This window comes from Ceratotherium simum, chromosome 7, assembly GCF_057802395.1.
Source record: "Ceratotherium simum simum isolate JZ-2026a chromosome 7, ASM5780239v1, whole genome shotgun sequence".
NCBI classification, from domain to species: domain Eukaryota; kingdom Metazoa; phylum Chordata; class Mammalia; order Perissodactyla; family Rhinocerotidae; genus Ceratotherium; species Ceratotherium simum.
Genome location: NC_141906.1, coordinates 54654656 through 54682408, shown reverse-complemented (window position 1 = coordinate 54682408; position 27753 = coordinate 54654656). Strand labels below are relative to the sequence as shown.

Here is a 27753-nt window from a genome sequence, read left to right as displayed (position 1 = left end):
CTAGGGCTTTTCCTAGTGGGTCGGGTTGGCATGAGACTTCCAGAATGAATCAACAGACAAATGAATAAACAAACTTACTGAGAGGATTGTTTGATTTCGTCTCAGACATGCCATAAAATCCTATAGATTAAAGCCAGGTGTGGTTGACCCCATGCTCTGCAGGTATAAATGAAAAAGCATCTTATAGAAAGGGATCTAAACTGTAGTTCAATATTCAACAGGTCTTAAGGAGGTATGGAAAGAGCCTAGGAGTGGCTAAACTATCCAAGATAGTAGAAATAAAGATATTAAGAACAAGAGTAATTTTGATTGCTTTATTAAAATGTTTATTACAGAATTCTTTACAAAAACACCATGTTCCTAAAAAGTCATTCAACAAATATCAAGACCTTGTATGTATAGGACACCAATCAAAAAGGCAGAAAATCCGTGTTCCCGGTTCTAAATACAACTCCAAAATATTTTAATATTCTGAAAGGTTAATTCAAAAATCTCCAATTTTACTTCACTAAAAATTTCAATAGTGCTGAAATTTTGATTTAGTATTGTGCTTGTAGTGCTGTCTCTATTTTTTGTTCACAAGAACAAAAGCCTACCATTCTCCTGCTATCTAAAATACATATGTTCATATGTTTTAGATACATATTTATATAAATATATTTATATATTTATATTTATACAAAACAAAATTTTCTGAGTTGTAAATAAATAAAAAATCTTAAGGAAACCAAATATGTATAAAAGTTAAAGTTATAATACATTTAGTCCATTAATTCTAAAGTTTAGATGAAGTTTTGGATCTTCTTCATGACAGAAATGTACGAACTGTACCCTTGATTGTACCTCTACAAATAGGACATTTTCTTAGGGAAGGGGCACAATCTTTGCAGACTACTAGATGACCACAAGGAATAAACACTATGCACACTTCTTTGTCCATACACACTTTACATGTCCTTTCTTCTTGTAGTCTCCTCAGTTGTTCTTCCATTGATAAATCTAAGAAAAGAAAAGAACTTTTAATAAAAAGCAATTTGCTGCTGCTTCTCCAATGAATGCCAAGAAAATAAAAACAATGTTTCCTACTGGTTTAAATTATTAATACTAATAATATTAATATAATATTTTACCTGAAACATCCTCTGTGGGAATATACTTTATGTCCTGTTGCACTAAGGGAGAAAAAGAAAAAGTATTACTATGACAAATAAGGTTTATATTTAGTCACAGAATATATATTTTTAAACTAACAGTTTAGAGTCTGGCCAAATACTACAAATAATTGTCATAATGTCAAGGCAACAAAAGTCTTTAGCCTTTTTGTGCAATTAATGGTTTATAAATTAGATTGAATTATTTTCAATAATCACATTATTAATAAGAGAATATTTTAATTGACCTAGAAAGTTCCCAAAAGTAGTTTTCCAGCACTCACCAAATAAATGCTTGTATAACATGGGGTCAATTTCTTGTAGAGAGTTTTTGAATACAGTGGCAGCAAAATTTCCTTTTACTAAAATAGTATCAATCAGTTCTCTTGATTGTAAAGATGTTTGTGTTTTCTGTTTAATAACATCATATTCTTGTTCATTAATCACTCTGGCAATTAGTAGACTATCAAGGATCGGAAGCACACATGTCAAATGTCGAAAAAGTGCCATTCTATTCTTCCGGATTAATGAGAGATCATCTTTATAAAAAAGAAAAACACAAACATGATCAAACTCTGCTCACAAACTTCCTTCCACACCTACACATATTACTGAATGAAAAACAAGCATCATTCATAATCAGACACTGAAGTTGATTGCTAGATTTGGGGGTATCTGATCCCCTGTGCCTAATAATAATGCTGCTAATAATAAGGACTAACATTTACTGAGCACCGTGGTAGGCACTTTACATGCATTAACTCATTTCATCTTCACACCAGCCCTTTGAAGTAGGTACTACCTGATTTAACAGATGAGAAAACAGGCACAGTGAGGCAAGTAAATTGCTAAAGGACACACAACTAGCAAAAGTCAAACCAAGGCAGTTTGGTGTCATAATCTGTGCTCTCAACCATTCCGCAACACTGCCAAGCCTTTAACCAAATAAAACTTACAACCTGATAAAATTGAAATTTCAATTCAATCTAATCAAATTGGGGAAGAATTAAAATGATAGAACATTTTTTTTCTTAAATTATCATTTACTCATAAAATTTCTTTAAGATTCCATTTTAAGATGAAATTTTAATTATTTCTCCAAATTAGACATGATATTGCCATTACCTAAATATTTTATAGCAAGGGGAGAAAAGCACTATGAGCATTTTGAAAAATAAATCCCACTTGTCAATAGCACCTTCCTGTCCTATAGGATCATTGTATTCTCCTTCAAGATCTGGATTTTGTATCTATTGGTAAAATATTTTATATCTGGAAACTCTGCAATTTTATTATCCCTTTGGAATATGACTTATGAATCTAAGTTTATTAAGTAATTATCATATAGTTTTGCCTTGATCCATAAAGCCACTTCTATAAAATAACTAATGACAGAAGATGGGCTATCTAAAGAAGAATTATTTGGGAGGAGATAATTGTCGGATTTTAGAAACACTGATTTTGTCAAATAATAGGACACTTAAATAGAACCATTTAGTAAAGAATGAAAAATAGTGCTTAGTCAAAAAGTCAAGGCTAGAGATATACAGTTTGAAGAAAATTGAAGCTCTGGGAATAAATGAGAAAAGGACCAGGACCTAGAACAACATCTGGCACAAAGTCAACGCTCTATAAATATCTGTTGAACAAATGAACAACCAAAAGGCTTAGTAATTTAAAGAGCAGAGGGAACAAAGAAGTAATAGTCAGAGGGGTAGAAGAGTTAGAACTTATATTCTGTTAAATAATCTACATCAGAGAAGTAGTGATATATTAGAAAATTAAAATATAATTTACACTTGATATTGAAGTATATTAGTTTTTCAATCTAAGATTTATTTTTCTAGTTACATTGTACTTAACGTAATGTAATAAGTTCTCTGAAATTTTTAAGATTTCTAAAACTGGATTGCTAATAGCTGAGGAAAAAAGTCTTATTTCAAAGTCATAGACTACATTCTGGCTTATAAGACGTTAAGACTTGAATATACCTTTGAAGCATATTATTCTTTTATTCTGGAAAAAAAATAACCTAAATTACCTCTTTATCTACACACCTGTCAAGAAATTACTCACCCACTGTTCTTGGGAAACTATAAAGTGATCAGCAACCTAAATATAAGTATTTTCATTCACTCATTCACAATATTTCTCAAGCACAGACTACGTGCAGACTCTGCTAGGTAGTATGGATATAATGGTGAGCTGAGAAGATACCAGATCTTTTTGACAATGCAAATAATTGTATATTGTTGACTTGGAGTCATCTCTGGAGACTTTGTTGATTTTCTTTGGAAGAAATAAAAATATTTTATAGCTGGATGACTTTAGGCTTCATAGGGTCTATAAACAATTGTGAAGATGGGTGTTCTCTTCTTTGAGACATTCTTCACTGATGACCAACGGCTAAGACTGTGAAGACTACAGGAAGGACACGCAGCCTGATCTTCACGGTGAAAAAGAGAACTTGACTAGGCTGGGCAAAGATGAATTTGGACTATGTTGCTGCTGTCTTGGTGATGTGTAGGACTGAATAATTCACACTTGGGTAAATATAGGATACTGTATTACTATGGTCTGATACATTTGTCTGGTTGACCAGAAGACAAATCCACCTTCGTGGGCAGGAGTAGGTTTATCCAGGAATGGAATGGACAATCTCACTGACAATCATGTTGGGAAGAAATACATCCCATATGGCCTTGGGCAAAAATAAGGGGCTAACTCTTTTCCCTTTCTAGGTTTTGTGGATATTTGAGGGCCTGGGCTCTGAGAAGGGAAAACATGGTTGGGGCTTTCCTAGTCATTTGTGTAAACTGGCCAGAGCTGCACAGAGACGAACCAGAAGTTAGGCAGAAAGACTCATGAGGATGGGCTTAGGGGCACCAAGAGAGGCCACTTGTAGTTACAGTTGTCAATTGCCATCTGTGATAGAATGCCCTTCTGTTATCTCTAAATCTCCAGTAAGAGCTTGTTAAAAGTTGCAGTCTGTTTTCAGCTGTGTTGAAAGTTCTCTCCAATCTGGTCCATGCTTGGGAAAGAGTGGAAAGGAGAGATCAACATTTCTCTTTGTCTAGGCAGAGTGATGACAGCAGTCAGAGCTACTCGCTGAGAATGGACATGCTCAGAGGAAGAGAGTTTTGTGAACAGCAATAGAGTAGAGGCAATAGAGTAGCAGACAAGGCTAGCATGGAAGGACACAGGTAACTTGTCCTGAGAGAATGTGAAACAGTATCCCAGGACTCCCCTAAATGACAGAGGGACACTCCAAAGGGGAACTCAGTTCTTATGTGGGCAGGTAGGGAACTTAATCATATTTGTAACACTAATTTACAGTCACAGGCTGAGACATACTGTTATGCTAATATTAAAATTAATCATTGTCCCTGATTCCACCCTAATTTACAGAAAAGTGAAATGAGCAACTAGCCTGGGACCAAAAACATGCCATGAATAATTACATATACAGTCAACTACCCAGAGTAAAAATATAAATTAAGAAAAAGGAAGAAAAGATGCATTCACTCAATATAAACATTTTCGATTTACTAATAAGCAATTCAAACATATATTAGTGTGAAGAAATTTTTCAGAATTCAGATTCAGAATAATGAACATAAAAATCTAATTGGATTGACTATGAGTATATTTTCAGCAACTTACATACAGTGACATCAAATCCTTATGCAAATAGAGCTGTATTAATAAATGTGTGTACCTGATTCTTTTTCCTCAGTTGCTCTTTCTTTCTCCTCTTCCCTCATTTCATCTTCTGCATTAAGTAAGTCTAATACAAGATCACTGACGATTTTGTAATTCTCTCCAGTTGTTAGGATTTTGCTCTGAACTGTCTGTTTTACCAGCCTTCTGCTGAAGCCCATTTCCAAGGCAGCTTTAACCACAGGTGTATTCATCATGACTGCGTCTTCTGAATGGTTTTCTCCAGGTCCAAAATGAATAACTATATGGCATAAAGAATTTAACACATATTGGGATAGTCTGTATATTTTTTAAGTTGAAACTTATTATAATATCAAAAACATAAAGCCCAGAAAATATATAGGCACTATTTTCTATTAACTTTTTTAACTCTATTTAACTTTTTTAACATAATTTTTAAAATAATGATATACATGTTCAGTCACTAAAATAAGAATATGGAATATTGTATTCAGATACAAAATATGCATTGTCTGGCATAACTGCGAGTAGGAGAAAGAAGCAGAATGCCAGGGATCACCCCCACCAGCACTGAGACTCCCTTTTCCCCATGTTGAATGAACAAATGAGCTTTATAAATCAAGTGTTTCACATATTTTTGAAAGGGGCCATTGTCATCTCTCACCTCTGTTACTGCAATGGCCTCCTACAATATTGCTCCTCTCTAGTTCATTCTCAACTTTGCAACCAGAGTGACTTTTTAAAAACACAAATCTGATTGTGTCATACTCCTTCTTAGATTCCATCAACAATTCCATTGCTCTTAGGACAACATTCAATTGTGGCTTACACAACCTCACACAATCTGGATCCTGTTTACCTCTTCAGCCTCATCTCTTGCCACTTATTCACATTCTATACTCTAGCCCAGAAGTCACAAACTGATGGCTCTGGGTCAAATTCTGCCTGCAGGGCTGACCACTCTTACAGCGGGCCTGCTTCATTCATTATCTGTTTGCAAATCCTACTACTGGGCATACAGAATTTTGTTCAGTTCTTCAAACGTGTCTGTTCTCTTTTGTCACTTAAGTCTTTCATGTGCTGTTCTCTCTGCCTGGAATATCCTTTCACTCCCTCTGTCATTTGATTAACTACTGCTCTTCCCTTCAATTCTGTGCTAAGACAAATACTTCCTCTGGAAAGCCTTTTCTGATCTTCCAAGTCTGTGTTAATTGTCCCTCACGCACTCTCATAGTTCACTTTACTTTCCCTGCCATATCTCTTTCTTCTTTCTGTGTATTTGTCTGTGTCCCTTAGACTACTAGCTCATGAGCGCAGGTGTCATGTTTATTCTGTTTTCTCTTCTTTCCTCAGAAGAGCAGATGCACAATAAATAGTTATTGAATTGAATTGAATACTAGATAAAGAGTAGAAGAGCTTGTTCAAATACTGGTTCTACCGCCTTTTAGGTTTAAGGTGATGGACAGGTCACTTAACTTCTCTGAGCCTCAGGGTCCCTACTGAAGAATGGGAATAATATTTTCTATCGTCTCCATTTCATAGGAAGAATATGTGAGCAATCTGATGTCATAGTGCATCTGTTCCCACACTGGTCTGAGAACAAGGGTTAGGCTGGATGTATGTAGTTTCTTAAAATTATGGATGCTCAAGCCCTAACCTTAGATACTATGATTCAATTCAGTAGGTTTAAAGTGGAGATTAGAACCTGTAATATGTTTTTAAAGTTCCTCAGGCAATTATGATATGTACTGAAGTTTGAGAAATACCAACTTAATGTATTTGAAAATGCATTGTAAATTATAAACCATGATACAAATATACATTATTACTATTATCAACTTTCAATCTTAACAGTACCAAATGATTCTATTTAAATTCAGTAATTATTGTCATTATACATACTTGGTGACTCTATATTTTCATCTTCTGGATTGTCTGAAGTAGATAATAGCTACAGAAAAAAAATAGGTAAATTAAAATATAAATCTTATCCTGTCCATTGCAATAAAAATGAATCAAGAGACCTATTTTATTCAATTTACTGCAAACTGATTTGCTTACTGGCAAAATAATTTTTTATGTCAAAAGCAATATTTCATTTACATTCAACAGTAATTCTCTAGGCCATAAACTAATAGAGTTTCTTTGTGTGTGTGTGTGTGTGTATTAACAAATAAAATCTATTTTCACTAAAGCAGGAAAAGGGCTACATCTTATCAATGATCTATGAGACAATCATTGTTTGCCTTTCATCCCAAAGATCTTATGTTTCCTGGGTCATCCTTTGGGATAAGTTGGACCCTATATCAGTTCCATTGACTATGGCTAGGAAATGTTTGGCCCTCAAACTATTATATAAGTTCTTATTTGCTTTTCCAGGAAGATTAGAAAGAGCAATACAATTCTCTTTCTCAAAACTTTTTTTAAAAAAATTTATATAGTAAAACTATTAAATGCTACTATCCAGCCAATTTTTTTTCCTCAAATAATTTAATTTATTTGCAACTTTACTGGAGAAATACTTAGAGAGAAACATAACTTAAATACTATTTTTCAGGAAGTTTCTAATTCTGAATCTGTTTTTATTCAAAAAATTGTACTAAGATCATGTTGGATGTTGTAAAAAAGCAAATGTATTTTTAAAGCAACTCTTTCTTTTCACTACTCTCTGTAATTGTCAGAAAATAATTTATCTGTTGTTGACCAATGATTTTAAAAAACACAGAAAAGGGGCTGGCTTGGGTCATAGTGGTTAAGTTCCCGCACTCCGATTCTGCAGACCAGGGTTCACAGGTTCGGATCTCGGGTGCAGACCTACGCACTGCTTATCAAGCCATGCTGTGGCGGCATCCCATGTAAAGTAGAGGAAGATGGGCACAGATGTCAGCTCAGGGCCAGTCTTCCTCAGCAAAAAGAGGAGGATTGGCAACCGATGTTAGCTCAGGGCTAGCTAATGTTCCTTACCAAAAACAAAAAACAAAAAAACCATCCCTACCTGTTCAAGTAGATGAGGGTAACTGGCTTGAACTCGACTAATGAACTCTTGTCCTTTAATTCGTATCAAGTACTCACACCTGAAAGGTAAACAAAATTAAATTTGGGGGGTTATTTTAATCAGGCCATTTGTAGGCTGCTAAATATTTCAAATGAATATAAACATACATATAACCACTTGACTATTCGTTTAGCACATAAGAAGTGGTAAGAGACACCGCAGTCAGAGCTAAGATGATGTGAGCAAGAGGAGGGCTCTAATGGGTCATCTGCCAAGGCTGAAGTGCATAAAGGTCGTGAGGCTCTCAAGCCACTGGAGTTAGGCGGTCTTCACTCAGAGTTCCTGCTGCTCTCTTCAACTATTCTGAGTCCTAAAACACTTTGAACATTAAGAACAGAACAAGGAGACAGGTAGAAAGCTCTCTAATAAACGATACTGTTCATGCATAAGCTTTGCACGTTTAAAAGCTGAAAATATACAAAGAGGGACAAGAGAGAAAGAATGAGGAAGCTGAACACATTTTCTAATAAGTCAGATATTCACAAGTTTGGCAATTCCCAGATAACATACATCCATTGTCAGATTTAAGTACAAAATGAATTCACGACACTACCAAAGCAAATTCACCATTCTTTTTATATATTCACAAAATTACCACAATGGAAAGCTAGCAACATTTTTTTAAAATGCCTGTGTAAGGTGTTCTTTATAATCTTCATAATTTTGACATCTGAAATATTTGGAGAGCACAAAGTTGCTATAAATGAAGATACAGTATTATATTTAAAAACCTATATAATGAAAATAAGATACCAAATTTAGTAATCAACATTAAAAATACTAAAAGTTTTGACCATAAAAAATATAATTAAAGGCCACTTAATTTTGATTAAACAAAGGAGAGTATAAACAAGTATGGAATAAACAAAAGTGTAAGACATGGCAATAAATGCTATGTAGTCATCAAAACAGATGAGATGAGTCTATATTTACACTGATCACCTCTTTAATATCACAACCTGCCTGGTGCTTCTGATCTCCCTTACCCTGCTCTCTATTTTCTTTTTTATCCATAGCACTTAACTATCTTCCAACATGCTACATAACTTATCTATTAAATTTTTATTAGTTGTCTGCCCTCTCCTGCTGTAAGATTAGCATGTGAGACCAGGAGTCTTGGTTTTGTTCAATGGGATATTTTAAGTACCTAGAAAATGAATGGAGATATGTCCAAGTCATAATACAGACTGAAAAAAAGTTTCAAAACAGTATGTATAATATATCTATAATATCTAATTCATGTAAAATTGTATACATTTATCTACATATGTACAAATGCATAAAGAGATGTCTGGAGGGATGTTCACTAAAATAGTAACTGTGGTCATCTTTAGGTGGTGAGATTTCTGGACATTTTAATTTTTTGTCTCTACCTTTCTACAACATATAATTTTGGTTTTATAATAAGTATATATTATTTTAAATACATACATATATTTTTAATTACACACACAAAAAAATCCCAAACCTATTTATTCTTTGTCTTAAATTTCCATCAAAATCTTTTAAGCAATTATTTTTCTAAGTAATCCATCCTAAATTTAATTACAAATGTATTTTTGAAATAGAATAAAGTAACAGCTGACTACAAGGTAAATACATATAACCATCTCATGATAATCACACACATTTGCAAAGAGAATTTCAAAACCATTACCTTGGAAACCACTTGGCGTGTTCCACCCATGGATCATCTCCAGATTCCCAGCACCTCAATCCACCATCACAGCAAAAGCATTTGACATCATCACTGTGACCTAAAATTAATTTTGGACCAAAATTTATGAATACATATAATTTGCCCACCAAAGTATAAAAAACGCGTTGAATGTTTTTTAGTATTGTCAGATTAAGTTTCTTACCCATATAATAAAAACCCGCACTTGCAAGCTGCTCAGGATGAACTTGAACACTAGAGGGCCAGTTAAAGAACGTTTTAAAGCGGGCTGCGTGTGTCTGCATGCTCAGGTTAGAAACGGTGTATCTTAAAGTGTCTTGAAGCTGATTTTCTAAAAATGGGCAGTTGGGGAAATGTCTCAGGTGTTCCGACATAGCATCGTCCTTTGGCTCCCAATTGCTCAATTTTCCACCACAGGCAAAGCAGGCCACTCTGTCCCCAGGTCCTATGTAGTAAAAGCCTGCTTTTGCCAGATCTGTTGGCGACAGAAAGGTCAGAGGCCACATCTGGAAAGTAAGTAATCTGGCTTTTTCAGTATTCATTGCACAATGGTAGGGACTTGTGCTCAAGGCAGAAAACTCCTGATTTGGTCCAGAGTTTACAGGATTTGATGGAAAGCTTGAATAACAGCCACTGAAATATCCACTGTTTTCCAAACTTGGAAGTAATGAATGTGTGGAATTTGTTACTGAAGAAGAAAAAGCAAGCTGAGAGGTGGCTCCTGAAATGTTAACTGAATTTAGATTTTGAACAAAGCTACAGCTAGGATATAGCTGTTTATGCTTTTCAATAGGATTGTCTCCTTGTTTCCAGTTATCCAGCATCAGGCCACAACAGAAGCATTTGACCTTGTCATTCATGCCAGTGTAATAAAAACCAGCACGAGCAAGACTCCTTTCTGAGACAGGGACACCAGCAGGGAAAGTCGAATACGTAGACATTCGGTACAGTTCACAAGACAAGTCGTATTTCAATTCAAACGTGTTCGCGTTTTTCATCAAATTTGATAAGAAGACGCTATTTTCTACTATGTTCATAATGAAATGGATGGGGATGAAAAGGGACTAGCCTCTCTCTGGGGAGGTAGTTTTGTGCATGGCTTTTGATTTTTGTTAGTTTTAGTACTAGGTTGAACACCTAGAATGCGAAAATTTTCATTCTTTTTTCTTCTATGAATTTAGGGTTTCAGCACGGTGAGATTTTAAATCCTATAGCAATACATTTTAAGGGACAATTTGCACAACTACATCTTTGTATAGTCTTTATACATACAATGTAAACATGATGGTACACAGTACCTTGTGATGAAAGTTAAAACACTTTGTAAAAGTGTATAGTGCTTTAGGACATCAAGATGCCACTGAGGGTCAGGCATCTCCACAGGTAGGTCAACTTCTCCGCTAGAATGCTTCGGTGACATTCGGCCAGCCTGAAGATAAAACGTCTGACTCACGCAGCTAGCTTGTTTTCATGGTGGAAAGCTATGCTCTATAAGTGCTCTACCCATAAAAATATTTAAACTATTTCTATTTTGCTTTTTTCAAATTTTGAAGTTTGGTAGCCAGAAAAAAAAAAACAAAAAACAAATGTAAGATCTACCTCAAAAAAGGAAAAGAATGCATTACTATATTTCACTGATTCTAAGATGCATGTTTTAATATCTCTGTTATCAAGAGGTATTTTACAATTAATGGCACGTCATATTTTAATTAGCAGCATTTTTATTTCTTAGAGGTACATAAAATAATGATGTGTCTTACAATTGATAACATCTTAGATTCAATGAAATATAATATATCCCAAATATTGCTCAAATTAAGTAATTTTTCTTCCCACAATCATTTTAATAGGGAGAGCAAAACAATCTAAAATTTTCCTCCAAATAAAGTGCTCAAATTGTAAAAGAATTAGCTGATACATTTTAAGGCCTGGTTTCAAAATTAATTAAATAATAATTACTTCCTATAGGTAGTCAGGAACCTGGTTGCTTAGTCATAGTGATACCATTGGATCTTAGCAAATTAAATGTTCTATTTCAAATGAATTATCAGAGAAGAATGTATTTGCTCAATTGGTCTTTCAGGCTCAGCTTCACTCTGTTGAGAGCCAACACCAAATCTTCTACTCTGATAGCGGATTTATTTTCAAAAACAGTCAAAAGTCAGAGTGCTGAGTCTGTAGGCTGAGATGGATAATCAAACTGTGCAAATTTGGCTTTGGTCATAAATTATCTCACAGATCGCATACCTTGAACCAGAATTTATCATGATAAAAAATAATAATAAATTTACTTTGTTATAATCCACTCTTCTTGAACAGCAGAGACCTTCTCAAAATTCAGAATTTCTCAATTATGACTAGCTATTAGTAAATAGATTCTGCATCAATGACATCAGCAATGACCAATAAACAAGTCATCATGGTTTTCCTAGCAGTGATTTGCAAGCATGGTTTCCTGGGTCCCACAGGTGTTGGCATTTTCTACTGCAGACTTTTTATTTCCAGGTGGCTGGAGAAATGTATCTCAATACCTGTGATTATTTCCCTCAAAGGTGAGTTATTGTGTCTAACTTCAGTATGTTCTTCATTGGTCAAAAAGTTTACACATTGTTATAAAAATCTTCTTGGTGTTTATTACTCTTTGTGTAAATTTTCTTTCTGAATAAGTTTGTTCACTTACCAAAATGTAACCATCCAGCCCTCAATCTCATTCTTATTAATCTCAGAGATAACAACCCATTTGAACAAACTAAACTTTAGACTTTTAAAATATCAAGTCTTATAAATGGTTAATTTCTTTACCAATCATCACGTTTATCTTTCATACTTTCTCTCAATTTGTTGTACCTATCAAAAATTTTTGTTCTTGACATTTCTTTATGATTGTAGAAGGCTTTTAACATGTCAAAGGTGTTATTTGCATATGTCTCTAATTTAGCAGAGGGTTGAATATTAACTTTTTGTTCTAGATAACTATCACTCATTTTTAAATCTTTACCAAACACAGGTACTTTTTTCTATTCTACACAGCAGCCAATGGGAGAGTGCCTGGCCAGTTTTGAAGAGTGGTTCAACAATATGTCCCAGCTACAATCACTTCTCTTTTACATCCACAAGTCAAATTCAAAATCAAATTCATTATTACTTTATAGTTACACTTCACATAATTAGATCATATTTTCAAAATTAACATTCTTTGGATACCAAAAACTCCAGTTGACTACTTTGTTTATTCATGCACAAAACTACCTCCCGGAGATTAGACTAAGTCCCTTTTAAGAGTTTTAGGCTTCCATTTTGAGATGTTTTGATTTATAGAAAAAAACTGGGGAAAAAATTAGAGGAAGTAGAACAGTTCACTTCTTTTGCAAAACCTGTTAAAAAAAAAAAAGACAGTTTTAAAATCAAAAAATTCATAGATGTAACACAATCATCTCTTTTTAAACATTTTCTCCAAAACAGAGCACTAGTATTTACTGATTGTACCATGCACTGTGCTAGGTACCATAGAGGCCAAGAAATCCCAGATAAAAGCCAGAGGGCTCAAACTTGTGGCCAGCAGAGGAATTATGTTTGACTTGCACAGAATTGAACTCTAGTGTTTTACTAATTTTTTTAACTTTTTATTGTGAAATTACTTTATACATAGAGAAAATGTACAAAAATAACAGAGTTCCCAAATACCCTGCCCTCAACTTCCCCAAAGTTAACATCTTACACAAACATAGTACAATTACAGAAACCAGGAAATTATCATTGATACAATGCTGTGAATTAATCTACATGCCTTATTTGAACTTCACCAGTTTTCCAAATAAGTTCTTTCTTGGACCACAATTATTTTTAAATGTTTTAATTAACTACCAACATTTTTAAAAATAAGAGATTTCCCATAACATTCTAGATTCCAAGCTTCTCATGTAAAATCAGAAGATCAGGCAACACTGGGCTTATATTCCCGCACGACAACAATCAACTAGTGCTGAACAGGGGCTGTACCCTTTAGAGAGGGCATGTGCTCTCCAGTCTGGCATCCTGATCAGAGACTGGCTGTCAGTTGCTATTTATCACTAAGCTGGCACTATTGTTTTTCATATAGTAGAATTACAAAGAAAGTGAAATTGTTCTAATACCTGTGTCTATCAAAAGTAACAAAAATGAAAGGTAGACAAAGAGCAACACATGTTTTAAGAAATATAAGAGCACTATATTTCTTTATGGAAGGAAGAATATTCCTACATGTTAAATATGTAAACAAAGTGTGTTTTTGTTTAAATGAGACACCCACAGTTTTGTTCATTTATATCACCTGCCTGGCCTCTATGCATTTGAGATTACAAACCCCTTACACAGATCCTACATTAAAGAAGCTCTGGTGTGGACACAAGGCACGTTTGTGGAAATTTAGGCAACAGTTATACAATAAACATATAAAAATATGCCAAGATGCCAACCCTGGATCAATTCAAACTCTGTCTTAACCATTTCCAACACCTAGACTTCTAAATGCTGCTGGGGAAGATCTGCCACCTTGCAGACTGGGACCAGCAAGACTTCAGACTCTTCCTTGGCTGGCCCTTCACCATCCCTTAGCAATTTTCCTTATCCCTAGCCCACTAAACCTTCAATCCTTTCCTCAAATTTCTCCTCCACTACTCCCCATCTCGCTTTCAGTAGATTGCTTGGCCTTCTATTTCTCAAAGAAAAGAGACATCACTGAGCAGTAATCCTTTCACATTCTCAAATCCATGCTTATTTCACTCACAACCTACTTGCTGCCTCAGTTAAAGACACCTGCCCCTTTGCAGGATCCCATCCTCTCTCATCGCCTCTGAAATTTTGTTCTTAAGCCCATCCCCCTCACTTCTTCAACTCTTGCTCTCTACTGGCTCTTTTCCTCCAATATAATGAGCATGCTTAAGTCTGTCTCAGCTTTCAAATGAAAACAAACAAAAAAATCCTCTTTGGCCCCACTTTCCACTGGAGCAACTACCCTGTGTCTCACTTTCTCTTCACAGCCAAGAGAACTAACAAGTGTCTATGGTTAAGGTCTCCCACTACAATTAGCTTTAGCCAGCACCACTTAAAACTACTCTCAATATTAATAACAACAATCTCTTCTTTCCCAAAACCAATGGAAATTTTTGCATCTGACACTGGGGCCCATTTCCTCTTAGAAATGTTCTACTGGCTTGGCTTCTGTGATACCACCCTCTTGGAATTCCTCTTTCCTTTCTAGTGGTTCCCTCTCAGATTGGCTCAAGTCCCCAACCTCTTCTCCTCTTACACTTTCATTTCCGTTGGGCAACCTCCCTTATCCCAGGGATGTTGTGTGTCTCTACCCTCTTGGGCACTTAGCATATCCATGTCTCTGAGACTGGGGGTAAGTGTGCCTTTTCTTTCTTCCTTCCTCCTAGACTGTGAGCTCCTTCAGAGCAGAACTATGTTTCAGCTCTGTTCCAGCCCTCCCACCCCCAACATCCATCCAGCCTGCCATATAATACAGACACTAAGACTTTTGGTTGAAGAAGTGAACCTTGGCAAACTTGACTGAGCCCCTCCATGACCATAACACTCTCATTTGCATGGTATTAAGGACCTCAATTTCATGTTAACTACAAAGTCTGCTCACTGACAGCTTAATGGAGTCAGACACCTTGGGTTTCCAATACTATTCAGTCTTCCCATACCAGGGGTGTGGCCTTGCTTGGGCAAGTAACTCTCCCTAAGCCTGAGTTTCCTCACCGTCAATGGAGATAATTATGGTAACTGCTTAAGACGGTGAGAATTAAACCTGAAAAACACATGTAAAGTCTTCGACAGGGGTCCTAGCATACTGGTAGGTATTAGCAACACCTACTGTTAGCAATAAATAATAGCAAACAAATTTAACATTATTGTTAGTTACTCTAGCATCAGGCAAATGCCTCTAGCACTTTGCTAACTAGATTAAGAGCACTACAGGGTTTCCATGCTGATCACCAGAGAAACAACCAACAATCTGCTTTCTGCCACCTCTTGGAAACAAACATTCCTTCATTTGTTCACTAAATAAAGATTTTACTGAGTCCTTACCATGCCTAAGCTCTGCTTCAGGCTCTGTCCTGTAGCTTATTTGGCACCCTCAAAGACCAGGTGATACCTCTTGGCAATCCAATTAAACCAATTGTGAAAGGTCTCCCATTCCACTTTCCCATCTCCTATTCCAGTTTCTTTTAAAAGTAAAATGGAAACTGAACACCCGGCAGGAAGGCGGACGGAAGGTGAGGGCAGCGCGGGGCGGAGGGCACCCTCCCTCGCCCCGGGCCCCTGCAGCCCTGCGCCCAGCGCCTCCCGGCGGCGGGAGAGCAAAGTCTCGGCGGCGGCGGCGGCGGGGACCGGCCGGAAGAGCGCCGGGAGGGGAGAGGCCCCCGGGCTCGCGGGGGACCCATTCTTTTGCCTGTCCCTGATGGGCTCGAGAGCCAATCTGGGGCCGACCTCTGGGCCCCGGAGCGGCGTTTGGATACGGTGCCACCCCGTGACGGTCCTCCGCCGCGGGCCCCGCCCGCCCCTCCACAAGGAGCAGCGGACGCGTCCCCTACCCGCGCGGGAGGCGGGGAGCGCTTCCCGCACACAGACACACGCGACACACTCACACGCACACTTACTCGCTCACAGCCTCGCAGCAGCCCTCGTCACCAACCTGCTGCCCCGAGGCCGATGCGCGCCAGCAAGGACGTCCTGGCCGAGTCTTCTCGGGTGACACCCGTCACCCCGCCTGTTCGGGAGGGCTAGAATGTCACGCTGCCTTTTGAATGTCTCACCCAGCTCGACCCACCCACCTCCCCACCCCCACCTCCATACACCCGGAGTCCTGTACTCCTCCCAGTGGTTTGCATGTGCGCTGGTGCTTTCCTCTTAGGACTTAGGGGAACTCCAGCGGTAATAACCACATACACTTCCCCTTAATCAATGGCCTGGCAAACCCACTCGGGGATTTCCATGACCCTAAAAGAGTGACTATTTCTTAACCGTGGCGTATCCTCGTGGCATTTACTGAAAGACCTTTGCTTCATTGTTCGTGGGTCAGAGGAAATCTTGATAAGCCGTGTAGAGACGATGGTCACTGGTCTGCCTGACCGGAAAAGATCCATCTCCCATGTGATAAAAAGAAAAGACAAGACCAAAACTTTGTGACATCTCTCTGATAATTTTTACTTTCTGTTCTAAACAAGAAAGTAAGGCAGGAATGGAAATGTAGGGGTATGTAAAAAAATCACACATTTTCCTTTTCAGTTTATTTTTACTGTTTTAAAGATTGAGATTACCTTATTAGCTTCCTATATTGAAAGTTGGGGGGGGGCGGTGCGTTTTTTATAACTAAGGTAGAGCTGGCTGTAAAAACAATTCCTCCTTTTAGCCTTTTATCTAACAGGAGGGATCTCTAAGTTATGGTGATATTCTCATGGAAACCTGAAGTCTGAGTCTAACTGCACTGCCATGTTTTCCTCAACATTCTGTAAGCGATGAATTTGAGCAGCTTCATTTCAGGACAGTGCATGCCAGGGTAAGGGATTGAGACAGCTCAGGTGATTTTCCTGTCTTCCAGTATATCAAAGGTGATCGGGAACCAAAGGCAGAACCCATAATATTATTCACGAATTCATCATCCTGTGGAAAAAGGAAGGACACCCGTTCTATTCAGTACAGTCAGGATGAGCTGGGGTATCTTCTAGGTGGATTTGGCTGCCCACAGCAGTTAGAGTTCCAGCTGGAATTATATCAAAAAGATTATCTATCATGTGGAGATTTCAATCCAATTTTGAACCTGCTAGTTGAAATTTTATAAACCATTTTCCACTCACCTTTGAGATGATGGAAATCACTTTGTGGTCCTTATACACTTTTGATCAGGTACCTACCAAAAGAATTTTGAAAAATTCGACTTCTCTGCACTTTTTACCTTAACATTAAAACACAAACGCTGTGGTTGCAAAGGAACTACAAAATGTAGACATAGATATTTTAGATTAAAATTGATCTTGCACTGTTTTAAATTATTTCAATGAACTACAAATACCATAGCCATCTGATACCCATCATCATCCATTAAACAATTCATACATCAGCTCATCTTTAATAATTGGAAATATTATATCATTGCCGTTTGTCCTTGAATATTCTACTTCCCCCACAGAATTTTAATATATGTTTAAAATGGACATCTTTATGATCACTCTGGCACATATTTCTGAAACAAATATGTGTATAAATTGAAATTTAATTTTTTTCCTGTGATCATAAGACTCTAAATGTTAAAGAAAAATTTTTCCTTGATTGAATTATCATTGATACTACTTTCATTACTTATTACATGATTGGCCAAAACAATATAAATATGTTATAAATGTTGATAACTACTAAAGATAAAAAGTAAAATTCTATTACAAATGCAATCTTAATGGGAGTTGCACCTTATATTTGAACAGTTTTTTCAAGTATGTGTTCATGAATATTACCTATTACTGGAATATGGTAGGGTTCAGCATAGATTCTGTTCCTTTTTTTCGTTTCTTAAAATTATAAGCACTGAAAAACCTTTTTCACATAAATAAGTAGATAGGCCCAGAAGAAATGTTATTATATCAATTTTTTCACAATTTTTTGAACTTCTGTTTTATAGCCCAAAAACTCATTTACTGATCTTTAATCCAAAAATTTAATTAGTTATCAGTAGACAACTCAATTTGTTGAAATCAGTGACTTGGAAACCACAGGACTTTTGTTACCCAGATAAGGTTGCCAGAATTAGCAAATTAAAATACAGGACACCTAGTTAAATTTAAATTTAAGATAAACAACAGGTAATTTTTTAGTATAAGTATGTCCCTCTCAATAGAGTATTCACTGAATACATTATTCATTGATTATCCACAATTCAAATTTAACTGGATGTCCTATATTTTATATGGCAACTCTATATCCAGATATTAGAGTCATTCATTTTCTCAACACTAACGCCAATTACTTCTAATTGTCCAGGAAGATTTTACACCCAGGGGCAATACACCATTTTAAAACACAAGATGGGTGAGAGGTGAGCCTGTCTTTTTTAAGAAGAGAGAACCATTGTGAAGAGGTTGGTGAGAAGACAGAACAGGCCTAGCAACCACAACAGCTCTTGTTTTTAGGCAGATCAGTTTTAGGAGCAACTATATGTAGAAATTGAGGATCAGGTGGTTAATTCCCTTAAAACTACTTGCATTCCCACTTGCCCATTACTAAATCTTTGTAAAGACTTGGTAAGTTCACTCAAAGGAACACATCCCAATTTAAAGACCATGGCCTAGGAAATCCTGAACTGACTAGAACTCCCAAGTTCTTCAAACTAGTAAAGAGAGTTGGGATCAGACCTATGAGGGCCTGGAGTGGATCAATATGTCTCCTTTGCAACATTCTGTAACACAATTATTGATTTTTTTTAAGTAATTTTTTTCCTGTAACAATTCTAAGTTGCATATGAGCAAGGACTGTATATATTTTGTTCACTGCATTATTCTAGTACTAGCAGGGTACCTGCAAATGTAGGCGCTTAATAAATCTTTGTAGATGACTGACAAAAATGGAGTCAATCTATCCACTTCGGCCTTTTCTATTCTAAATCTGCACCCAAATTTTTGATAGTGTAATATACTTTACATTTTCCCTCTGATCCTTTGAATATCCCAAATATTTTATATAAAAACTCCCCTTTTGCTCCCAGCATCCACCTTATCTAAATATATTTTCTCTCCAAATACTCTTTTACAGGCAGAAGTAAAAGAAATGTTTAAGAAAGTGACAAGGTAGACAGACACATGGCCATCACTATCTCTAGTTTGCCAGTTTTTCTCTCTGTTAATGTGTAAGCAGGGTGTGAGAAGTGTGTGAGATGCTTTTTCATCCCACTCCTGGTTTGGAACTTTGAGAACTCTTAACAGTGGTGTGTTCTCAATATCCTATTATTAAACAATCAACTTTAAAGTATTTTTTAACTTGAAGGTAATCATGATAAAAAATATTCTTTCTCTGGAAGGAATTTCACATAATAATAATGCTGTAACAACTTCAGTTCCAGCCTGATGCTATTTCACTGTAAGTTTTTACATTTTTAATTACAGAAATACATTATCTAGGAATCTAGGACTGAAAGTAAAAGTGAAATCTAACAAAAGAACCATGCTGTTCTGATCCCAAAATAAATGTAAGAGTCATTGTCAATGCTAGGAATTTCCTAGTCTGTTGACAACTGTATATCTTGCAGATAAAATATGATTAGATCAGCCTTGAACAAGTGCTGATGAATTTACAAAAAAATATCTTTTAGTACAGATGGACTCAATGTTCTCAATGTGGTGAAGTTTGCCCTTATAAATGGTTGGTTACTTTTGATTTCTTTGTTTGACAGTATTTTAATGACATATAATTTACACAGTCTAAACTGCAAACATCTTAAGTGTACAGCTCATGAATTTTAACAAATGTATATACTTGGGTGACCATCAACCAGAGCAAGATCAAGAACATTTTCCATCACACCAGGAAATTTCTTCACGCCTTTTTCCTGTCAGTATCTACCTATATCCCCCATCCTCCAGCCTCAACCACTATTCTGATTTCTAACCCCATAGATTTGGTTCTTGAACTTCATATAAATGAATCACACGATGTGTACCCATAAAGGGCTCTTTCACTCAATATAGTTTTAGTTTTATCCACATTGTAGCATGTATCAGTAGTTCGTTCTTTTTATTGCCAAGTGGTATTCCACTGGATGAATATACCATAGTTTATCTGTTCTCCTGCTGATGGACATTTGGGTTGTTTCCTGGTTTGGTCCCTTGTGAATAGTGAAGCTATGAACATTTCAGTTCAAGCCTTTTTGTGAATCTATGGGTTCATTTCTATTGCGTAAACACCTGGACATGGAATTGCCATTGGGTAGGCATATGTTTATTTTTATTAGAAACTGCCAAAAACTTTTACAAAGTATTCGCACCATTTTACACTCCCACCGGCAATATATAAGAATTCTAGTTGCTGAACATCCTTCCTAAGACTTAGTATTGTCAACTATTTGAATTTGACCTCTTCTTTTGAATGTGTAGTGCTAGCTCATTATGCTTTTAATTTTTATTTCCCTGGTGATTAATCATGTTGAATATATTTTCATATGCTTTTTAATTATTTAGATATCATCTTTTGTGAAGGACCTTTTCAAATCTTCTGTCCATTTTTAAATTGAATCAATTGACATTTTATTATTGATTTAAGGGCGTTCTTTACATATTCTGGATATGAGTCCTTTGTTATGTGCATTGTGAATACTTTCTCCAAATTGGTGGCCTGCTTTTTGTCTTTATTAACAGTTTCTTTTAATGAATAGAATATTTTAATTCTGATGAAGTCTAATGTAACAATTTTTTTCTTTTATGTATAGTGCATTTTATATCCCATTTAAGAAATCTTTACCTACCCCAAGATCATAAAGATTTTCTTCTATGTTTTCTTTTAGAAGTTTTGTGATACTAGCTTTTACACTTAGGACTATGATTCATCTCAAATTAATGTTTGCATATGATGTGAGTTGAGGACCAAGGTTCATTTTTTTTCTCTAAATATTATTCCAACACAATTTATTGAAAAGAATCCCCTCCCCATTTAAGTGCTTTAGTGTCTTTGTCAAAAATCAATTGAACTTATACATGGCAGTTTCTTTCTGGACTCTCTATTCTGTTCTATTAATCTATTTGTCTATCCTTATGCCAGTACCATACTGTGTTTATCACTGTATCTTTACAGTAAGCATTGATATCAGATAGCGTTAAGTCCTCTATCTTTGTTCTTTGAAACTGTTTTGGCTATTCTAAGTTTTTTAAATTTTCATATAACTTTTAGAATTGTCTTCTGAATATCTTGTTAAAAGTTGCTGGGAATTTGATTAGCATTACATTTAGTCTATAGATCAATTTGAAAAGTATTAACATTTTAATGTTATTGAGTCTTCTAATCCGTGAGCATGGTATATTCCTCCATCTATTTGTCTTCTTTGTTTTCAGTACAAAGATGTTTCTCATCCTTTTGTTAAGTTTATTCCTATTTCATATTTTTGATGCTATTTTAAATACTATTTTTTAATTTAGATTTTCAATTGTTAATAGTATTTTTAAATTGCACGTTCAGTTATTTGTTGTTAGTATGTAGAAATAAAATTTATTTTAGTGTAAGTGTAGTAGTGTTTTATCCTACTACGTTGCTAAATTCACTTGTAGTCATTTCTTAGATTCTTCTGGATTTTCTTTAGCAAGCTATCAGGTCATCTATAGATAAAAGCAATTATATTTCCTCATTTCCTATTTTTATTCCTTTTTTTTCTTGCTTTATTGTACAACTCAGGACCTCTACTACAATGATGAATAGACTTGGCTAGAGTCAACATTCTTGCTTTACTCCTGACCTTAGGGAAAAAGTGCTGTTAACTATAGATTTCTCATAGATATTCTTTATCAGATTGAGAAAGTTTGTTTCTATTCTTAGTATACCAAGAGTTTTTTAAAATCATAAACGGGAGCTCTATCTATAGAGATGATCAGATAGCTTTTCTTCTTTATTCTGCTAATATGAAGAATTACATTGATTAATTTATGAGTATTAAACCAACTTTGTCTTTCTAAGATAAACTTCACTTTTTCATGTTGTAATATCTTTATTACATATTTCTAGATTTAATTTTCTAGTATTTTGGTTAGGATTTTTGTGTTAAGGGTGGAAAAAGAGAGCAATAAGGGGAAAAAATGGAAATAGGATAATTGAGATACCAAGAGAACACAGAACATCACTAGGACAAAATATTCAGATTTGGTGGAGAAGATAAGAACTAATTAAAAGTCAACAACTTATATTAAACACCGTTACTGTTTAGTGAAGAAAAAAACATGATAAAATATACTTATTATGTTTGATCCCATGACGTATTTCTGTGGTTGTTGTTAGTGCTGTCAAGTCAATTCTGACTCCTAGCGACCCTGTGTACAGCAGAGTGGAACCCTGCCCAGTCTTTTTGTGCCATCCTCTCTCATCTTCCTGTGCTATATCAGACAATGCTCTGCTGCTATTGCTATTCATAGGGTTTTCATGGTCAATTTTTTTGGAAATGGATGGCCAGGTCCTTCTTTCTTGTCTGTCTCAGTCTGGAAGTCTCTGCTGAAACCTGTCCACCCTGGGTGATTCTGCTGCTATTTGAAATACCGGTGGCATAGCTTTCAGCATCCCAGCAACACGCAGCCACCACAGTATGACAACTGACAGACGGTGGTGTGGTCCCCTGACCAGGAAGCAAACCTGGGCCACAGCAGTGAGAGCACCGAATCTTAATCACTAGACCACGAGGGCTAGCTGAAGTAAGTATTAGTAGCAAAATTTCAGAGCCATGGGAGCTGTGGTAGTGGCCCAATATTCACATCAGCCAAGAATAATTAGCTGAAGTAGGTCACAGGTGTAAGCAGTTAGCAGCTGTCACAGCATTTGGGGTTTGGTGCATGGGGAGATCAAGCAGGCCAGTTCGTGACTGAAGCCTAAAGAACACTAGGTGTCTGCCCTCGGACCTGACCAATTTTTATAGGAGCCAAACCACATGATTTCTTTGAGGGTGAAAATGTTGGAGCTGACAGTCTCCTGTGCTGGCTAGGAAACAGCACTCTCAGACCTGGGGAAGCTTGTTTTGAGCAAAAGAACTGGGCTAAGAAGACTAGAAGAGGTTGCAGGAGAGAGAGAATATCTAACTAGCTGTTGTGTATAGGAGGACTCTAGTGTTGAATTGTTTTCCCATTCTCAAGGCTTTCTAGCCTTCCACTGCTGACTCCATGCCTGTGTAGGCTTGAATACATTTCTAAGACCCAGAAGTTTTAAAAAACGAGGTGATCAATTCCAGATGCCTACCTCCTTCATTCTATCATTTTCCCCACTGATAAGGTATAGGAAGAGGAACATAGGGAAATACCAGGATTCTTAGAGCCAAGCAGACTCTCTGTTGTCTGAGGAGAGGGTGTAGGATCACAGCCCCTCTCTCAATGGCACTGGGCAAGGCAAGAGAGGCACATAGGGCACAAAATTTAAGGAGGTGCTCAACTCTCAGGGTTGTGAACCCTAGTCTTGGCCCTGGGCAAGTGCAAATTGTGCATTAAATAGGCCTTTCTGAATTGGGAGTGACAGAAACAAGAGAGTTCTTGTTGAATTAGTCTTGCAACCTCTGAATTAAATGGACATAAAATTTTCCCAAAAAAAAAAAAAAAGCTCTAATCCCTCTAGAAAAGTAGAAGGGGCTTGGCTTGGCAAGTCCAGGGCTTCCTGGTGGACAGTGCGCGAGGAATTTGATGGCAGTATTAGGCGAGTTTGCAGCAGGCCCTATAGTGGCAGCAGTGCAACTCTGGAGCCACTGGATCTGGCTTTGAACCCCACTCTCCCCTTCCTAGCTGATTGACTGCAGCAGACACTGTTGGTGCTCAGCCCAGATCCCTTACCTCCCTGTGTACCCAAATCCCAGACGCTTCAGAGCTGCTAACAGCTGACACCTGTGACCTACTCTAGAGACTTACCCTTGGTTGATGTGAGTCTGAGACCACTACCACAGCTCCCACCATTGCCATCCCCTCCCCTTCTCCTTGTGGATCAGGTAAGGCTAGACCCCTTCCTTTCTCAGCTTATTCTCCTGCTCGATCCTGCTGCCCTCATTTGCTACAGACTTTCCTGAACATTAGGATACTCTCTATAGACCATCTGTTCCTGAACCCCCATGCTAGCTTCTGCTTCTAGAGTGCCTAACACAGTGGTTCCTAGAGCAAGTGACCCATTAGGCACCAATCTATACCTCAGCTGTAAAATGGGAATAATAATAGTACACACCTCTGAAGAGTGTTGTAAGGATTAAATGAGTTGATACTTGTGAGGTACTTAGAAAAGTGTCTGACACACAGAAAGAGCTCAGTAAGTTTAGTTCTTATGAGAGGTTGGTGCCATCTGATATAAAGATAGGGCAGTTCTTTATAATAATTTTCAGAATGGCTAATTAGTAAAGTTGTTTTGGAAATGATGCTTCTCAGGCCAAGGCAGTGTCTTACTTTTACCATTAGTCACAAGGAACGTGTTAAGTTGGGTCGATGTTTCACAGCAACCCATCACTACAACTGAGAAAAACAAACTCAAAGTGTAATCCCTCCTAAGAAGAGGAAATTTACAATACTTTTAAGGCCCCCCAATGTCTCTGTCAGTAGAGTAGTTATTGAATAAATTATATGTTTAAACTACAAAACATTATACAGCTATAAAAATAATAATAATAAGTTGCCTGACAGAAGCTAATTCAAATTCTCTCTAGAGGAATGCATCCTCACACTGGGTCACAAGAACCCACTGATAGAGGCCCAATGAATAGGAACTTAATGTAAAAGCCATAAGACATACTAGAATCATCAAATATAAAAGAAGTACGTAAATATATGTTTAAAGAAATAAAAGAGGGAATAGATAATATGGGTAAGGAGCTAGAGATTATAAAAAATGAACAGGCAGATTTGTAAAAGAACAAAATAGAACTTCTAGAAACTGAAAATAATCATTGAATTTAAAACCTTAATGAAATACTTACACTGCTAATGAAGAGATAATTAATGAACATGATAAACAACTTGTAGAACTATTAGATGAAGAAATGGAAAAATGCAAATGTTGTTAGACATGGAAGACGGGTCCTATATTTATCTAATTCTCTTGAATTAGAGCCAGAAAGAGATAATAAAGAGCCAGAGAAAAATCCAATATAAAGAGGTGGTGGCTGAGACTTACCCAGAAATGTTGAGAGACACCTAGCCCAGATGCAGTAATTCAAGGTGGCCATTGCTTCATTAAGCCACAAGCAAACAGGAATCACCAGTGAATATTCAAGAACTTGTATATCTTGTACAGGGTTTTTTACTTGTACACATATTTGAAAAGTCATTTACAACTACCAATAAGAACTTTGATTTTTCTGGAAGTATATTATGAAAATGAGAGTAAATGCCAGATTTGGAGCTCTTCTGCTAATAAAATGAGTTTATGGAGAACATTTTGACATATTTTACTCAATTGTATTCTCACATCAGGTACTATGGAAAAAACCATTTAATAAATAAGAGACTATTCCTTTGGATATTTGGTGAATATGTTGAAAAAATGATTTTTAAGTGTGTAGAACGTAATATTCATTTTCCATTAATAAAGATCAGAAAATAGAAAATAAATCAAATTCTTATTATTTCATTCTATAAAATTTCTTATTTTAGTCTGCAGATCAGATTAGGAAAATACAATTTAACGTAATGTGTGGCAAAAGGCATAGTTAAAGAAAAAAATAATTCTGACTCCTGCACTGGACTTGTTCAAAATGGTCTATAGAATTGTACGCAATACATGGGTGTGGTGATGGGTTGTAATTAGTATTTGGGTGGTGAACATGATGTAATCTATGCAGAAATATAAGTATAATGATGTACACATGAAATTTATACAATCTTATAAACCAATGTTACTGCAATAAACAAAAAACTAAAAAAAAAAAACAATTGTATGCAATAAATGAAGAGAACTACCTGACTTTATGTTATCCTATTTTTATCTATGACTATTCAAGTATAAAAGAACAGGAATTTGGAAAGGGAAAAGTAAATAAATTTGCTTTTTGGATAGATTCAAAAAAATTTTCTCTTAAAACAGAAAGCATTGCTTTCTACAAATTAAAAGTACAGTATATTGACTCAGAAACTGAGAATACTTGAGGTGTCAGGTTTTGCCTGTAAGGGAGTTTTGAAAATAGTCCTCATCTGATATGATTAACAGTGCCTCAACTTAGAGCAATTGTTCCAGTTTTTCTGATGCTTGAAAAAATTGTGAATGTGGCTGAGGTCAGTCATCCCAATAAGTAGGTATTTACCACGATGAGATAGGAAAAATCACAACATTCCAAGCAGTGAACCAAATAGTAAGACATATTAGTTAAGAGAGTTCCAACTATTCAGAGAGCAAACTCCTGCTATTAAATGCTTCCACAATGAAAATTCTTAGGAATATTCTCAAAGATAACCTCTTGACTTACCTTGCTGATAAATATTCTCTTTTATAAGACAGAGGAAGTGGTAAGATCTGGCTCTCATTGTAATCAACATGGAAGAACTGGTTGATGAAGTAAAAAATAACCAAGACCTTAAGAGAAAGGAGGGATGTTGTCTTTGATTTTTTTTCATGACTGTTGTAGATTGCATTCTCTGGCAAACAGATCCTGAGATGGAGACTGTGTGCAGATGGGTTATGGGGTGGTGCTTTCAGAGACAACACCTGCAAAGGAATGAGAGCAGCAAGATTGAGCAGGGGTGTAAACTGAATCACAAGGCAGTTACAACAGTCATTAGATGCAGGATGCTGCCTGGGAACCATGGGCGAGGCAGCTCCTTTCAGCTCATTACAGTGCCTTCGGAGGGTCTCAGCTGAGCACCATCAGCAGCTAACATCCCCAACAGAGGGAGTAATGAGTGACTCAAGGCTAAAGGGGAATCTGGACAGCATGACACATTCATTACAGTGGCCAAGGAAGAGCATGCTTGTTGTAGTCATACATCTACCCTCAACTTCAGGAATGTATGTTTCAGAAAGGTTAAAGGATCAGGAAAAAATTGAAACAGGAGATTTGTAGCTAGCAGAAGCATTTATTCATTCAATAAATACTTAAAATGGACATACTCTTTGTTGAACTTTGTTCAAGATACTGCACAAACAATGAAGAATAACAGATAGTCCCATCTAGCAGTGTACTGAAGCCAGCCACTGCCTGCTGGTAAGAGCCTGTTATCAGTATTTCTTCCCAACTCCCAGTGATGTTCAGTTGGTAGCTTGAAATGGGCCATAGTGGAGTATTTACACCACAGAATTTGGATAATGCTACAAAATAGAGCTTTTAAACCCCAAAGAGCCAATCGTTAAACACGTACCAGCACAATACTGCACCCTGCTTTTGAGCTGACAATCCAATAGAGCTGAAAAAGTCTCAAATTTTCCACTCTGCCTCTGGGTCTTTGAAGTAGCTGCACATACCCATGTATGTGTATGAAAAGGTGACTTCTAGACACTCATAGACTGTTCAT

At 36.5% G+C, this 27753-nt stretch overlaps 1 protein-coding gene across 3 annotated transcripts; it reads right to left on the bottom strand.

Moving 5' to 3' along the window:
• Nucleotides 1–300: 300 nt before the first annotated feature.
• BIRC3 (baculoviral IAP repeat containing 3) lies at nucleotides 301–27753 on the bottom strand. 3 transcript variants are annotated; one of them, XM_087433633.1, is made up of 13 exons: nucleotides 27601–27753; nucleotides 26712–26950; nucleotides 17410–17462; nucleotides 16610–17315; nucleotides 16213–16322; nucleotides 9750–12939; nucleotides 9545–9644; nucleotides 7828–7906; nucleotides 6735–6783; nucleotides 4870–5112; nucleotides 1436–1690; nucleotides 1131–1172; nucleotides 301–999 (listed from the first exon to the last, which is right to left on the bottom strand). In XM_087433633.1, exons 6-13 carry the CDS (start codon nucleotides 10600–10602, stop codon nucleotides 806–808), a joined length of 1815 nt encoding a protein of 604 aa, XP_087289759.1. In that variant the 5' UTR covers nucleotides 10603–12939; nucleotides 16213–16322; nucleotides 16610–17315; nucleotides 17410–17462; nucleotides 26712–26950; nucleotides 27601–27753; the 3' UTR covers nucleotides 301–805. The 3 variants fall into 3 exon arrangements, with proteins under 3 accessions (XP_087289759.1, XP_087289761.1, XP_087289760.1); XM_087433635.1 differs by having other exon boundaries at nucleotides 16248–16322; XM_087433634.1 differs by lacking the exons at nucleotides 17410–17462; nucleotides 26712–26950; nucleotides 27601–27753 and having other exon boundaries at nucleotides 16610–17329.

Bases quoted from the DNA above. Each gene is read 5' to 3' on its own strand.
- BIRC3 (XM_087433633.1), bottom strand. From the start codon at position 10,602: ATGAACATAGTAGAAAATAGCGTCTTCTTATCAAATTTGATGAAAAAC. The intron at 1,691-4,869 runs GTACACACATTT...TTTTTTATAAAG, and splicing joins AACTGAGGAAAAAGAATCAG to ATGATCTCTCATTAATCCGG. The intron at 1,173-1,435 runs GTGAGTGCTGGA...TTTCTCCCTTAG, and splicing joins GTTATACAAGCATTTATTTG to TGCAACAGGACATAAAGTAT.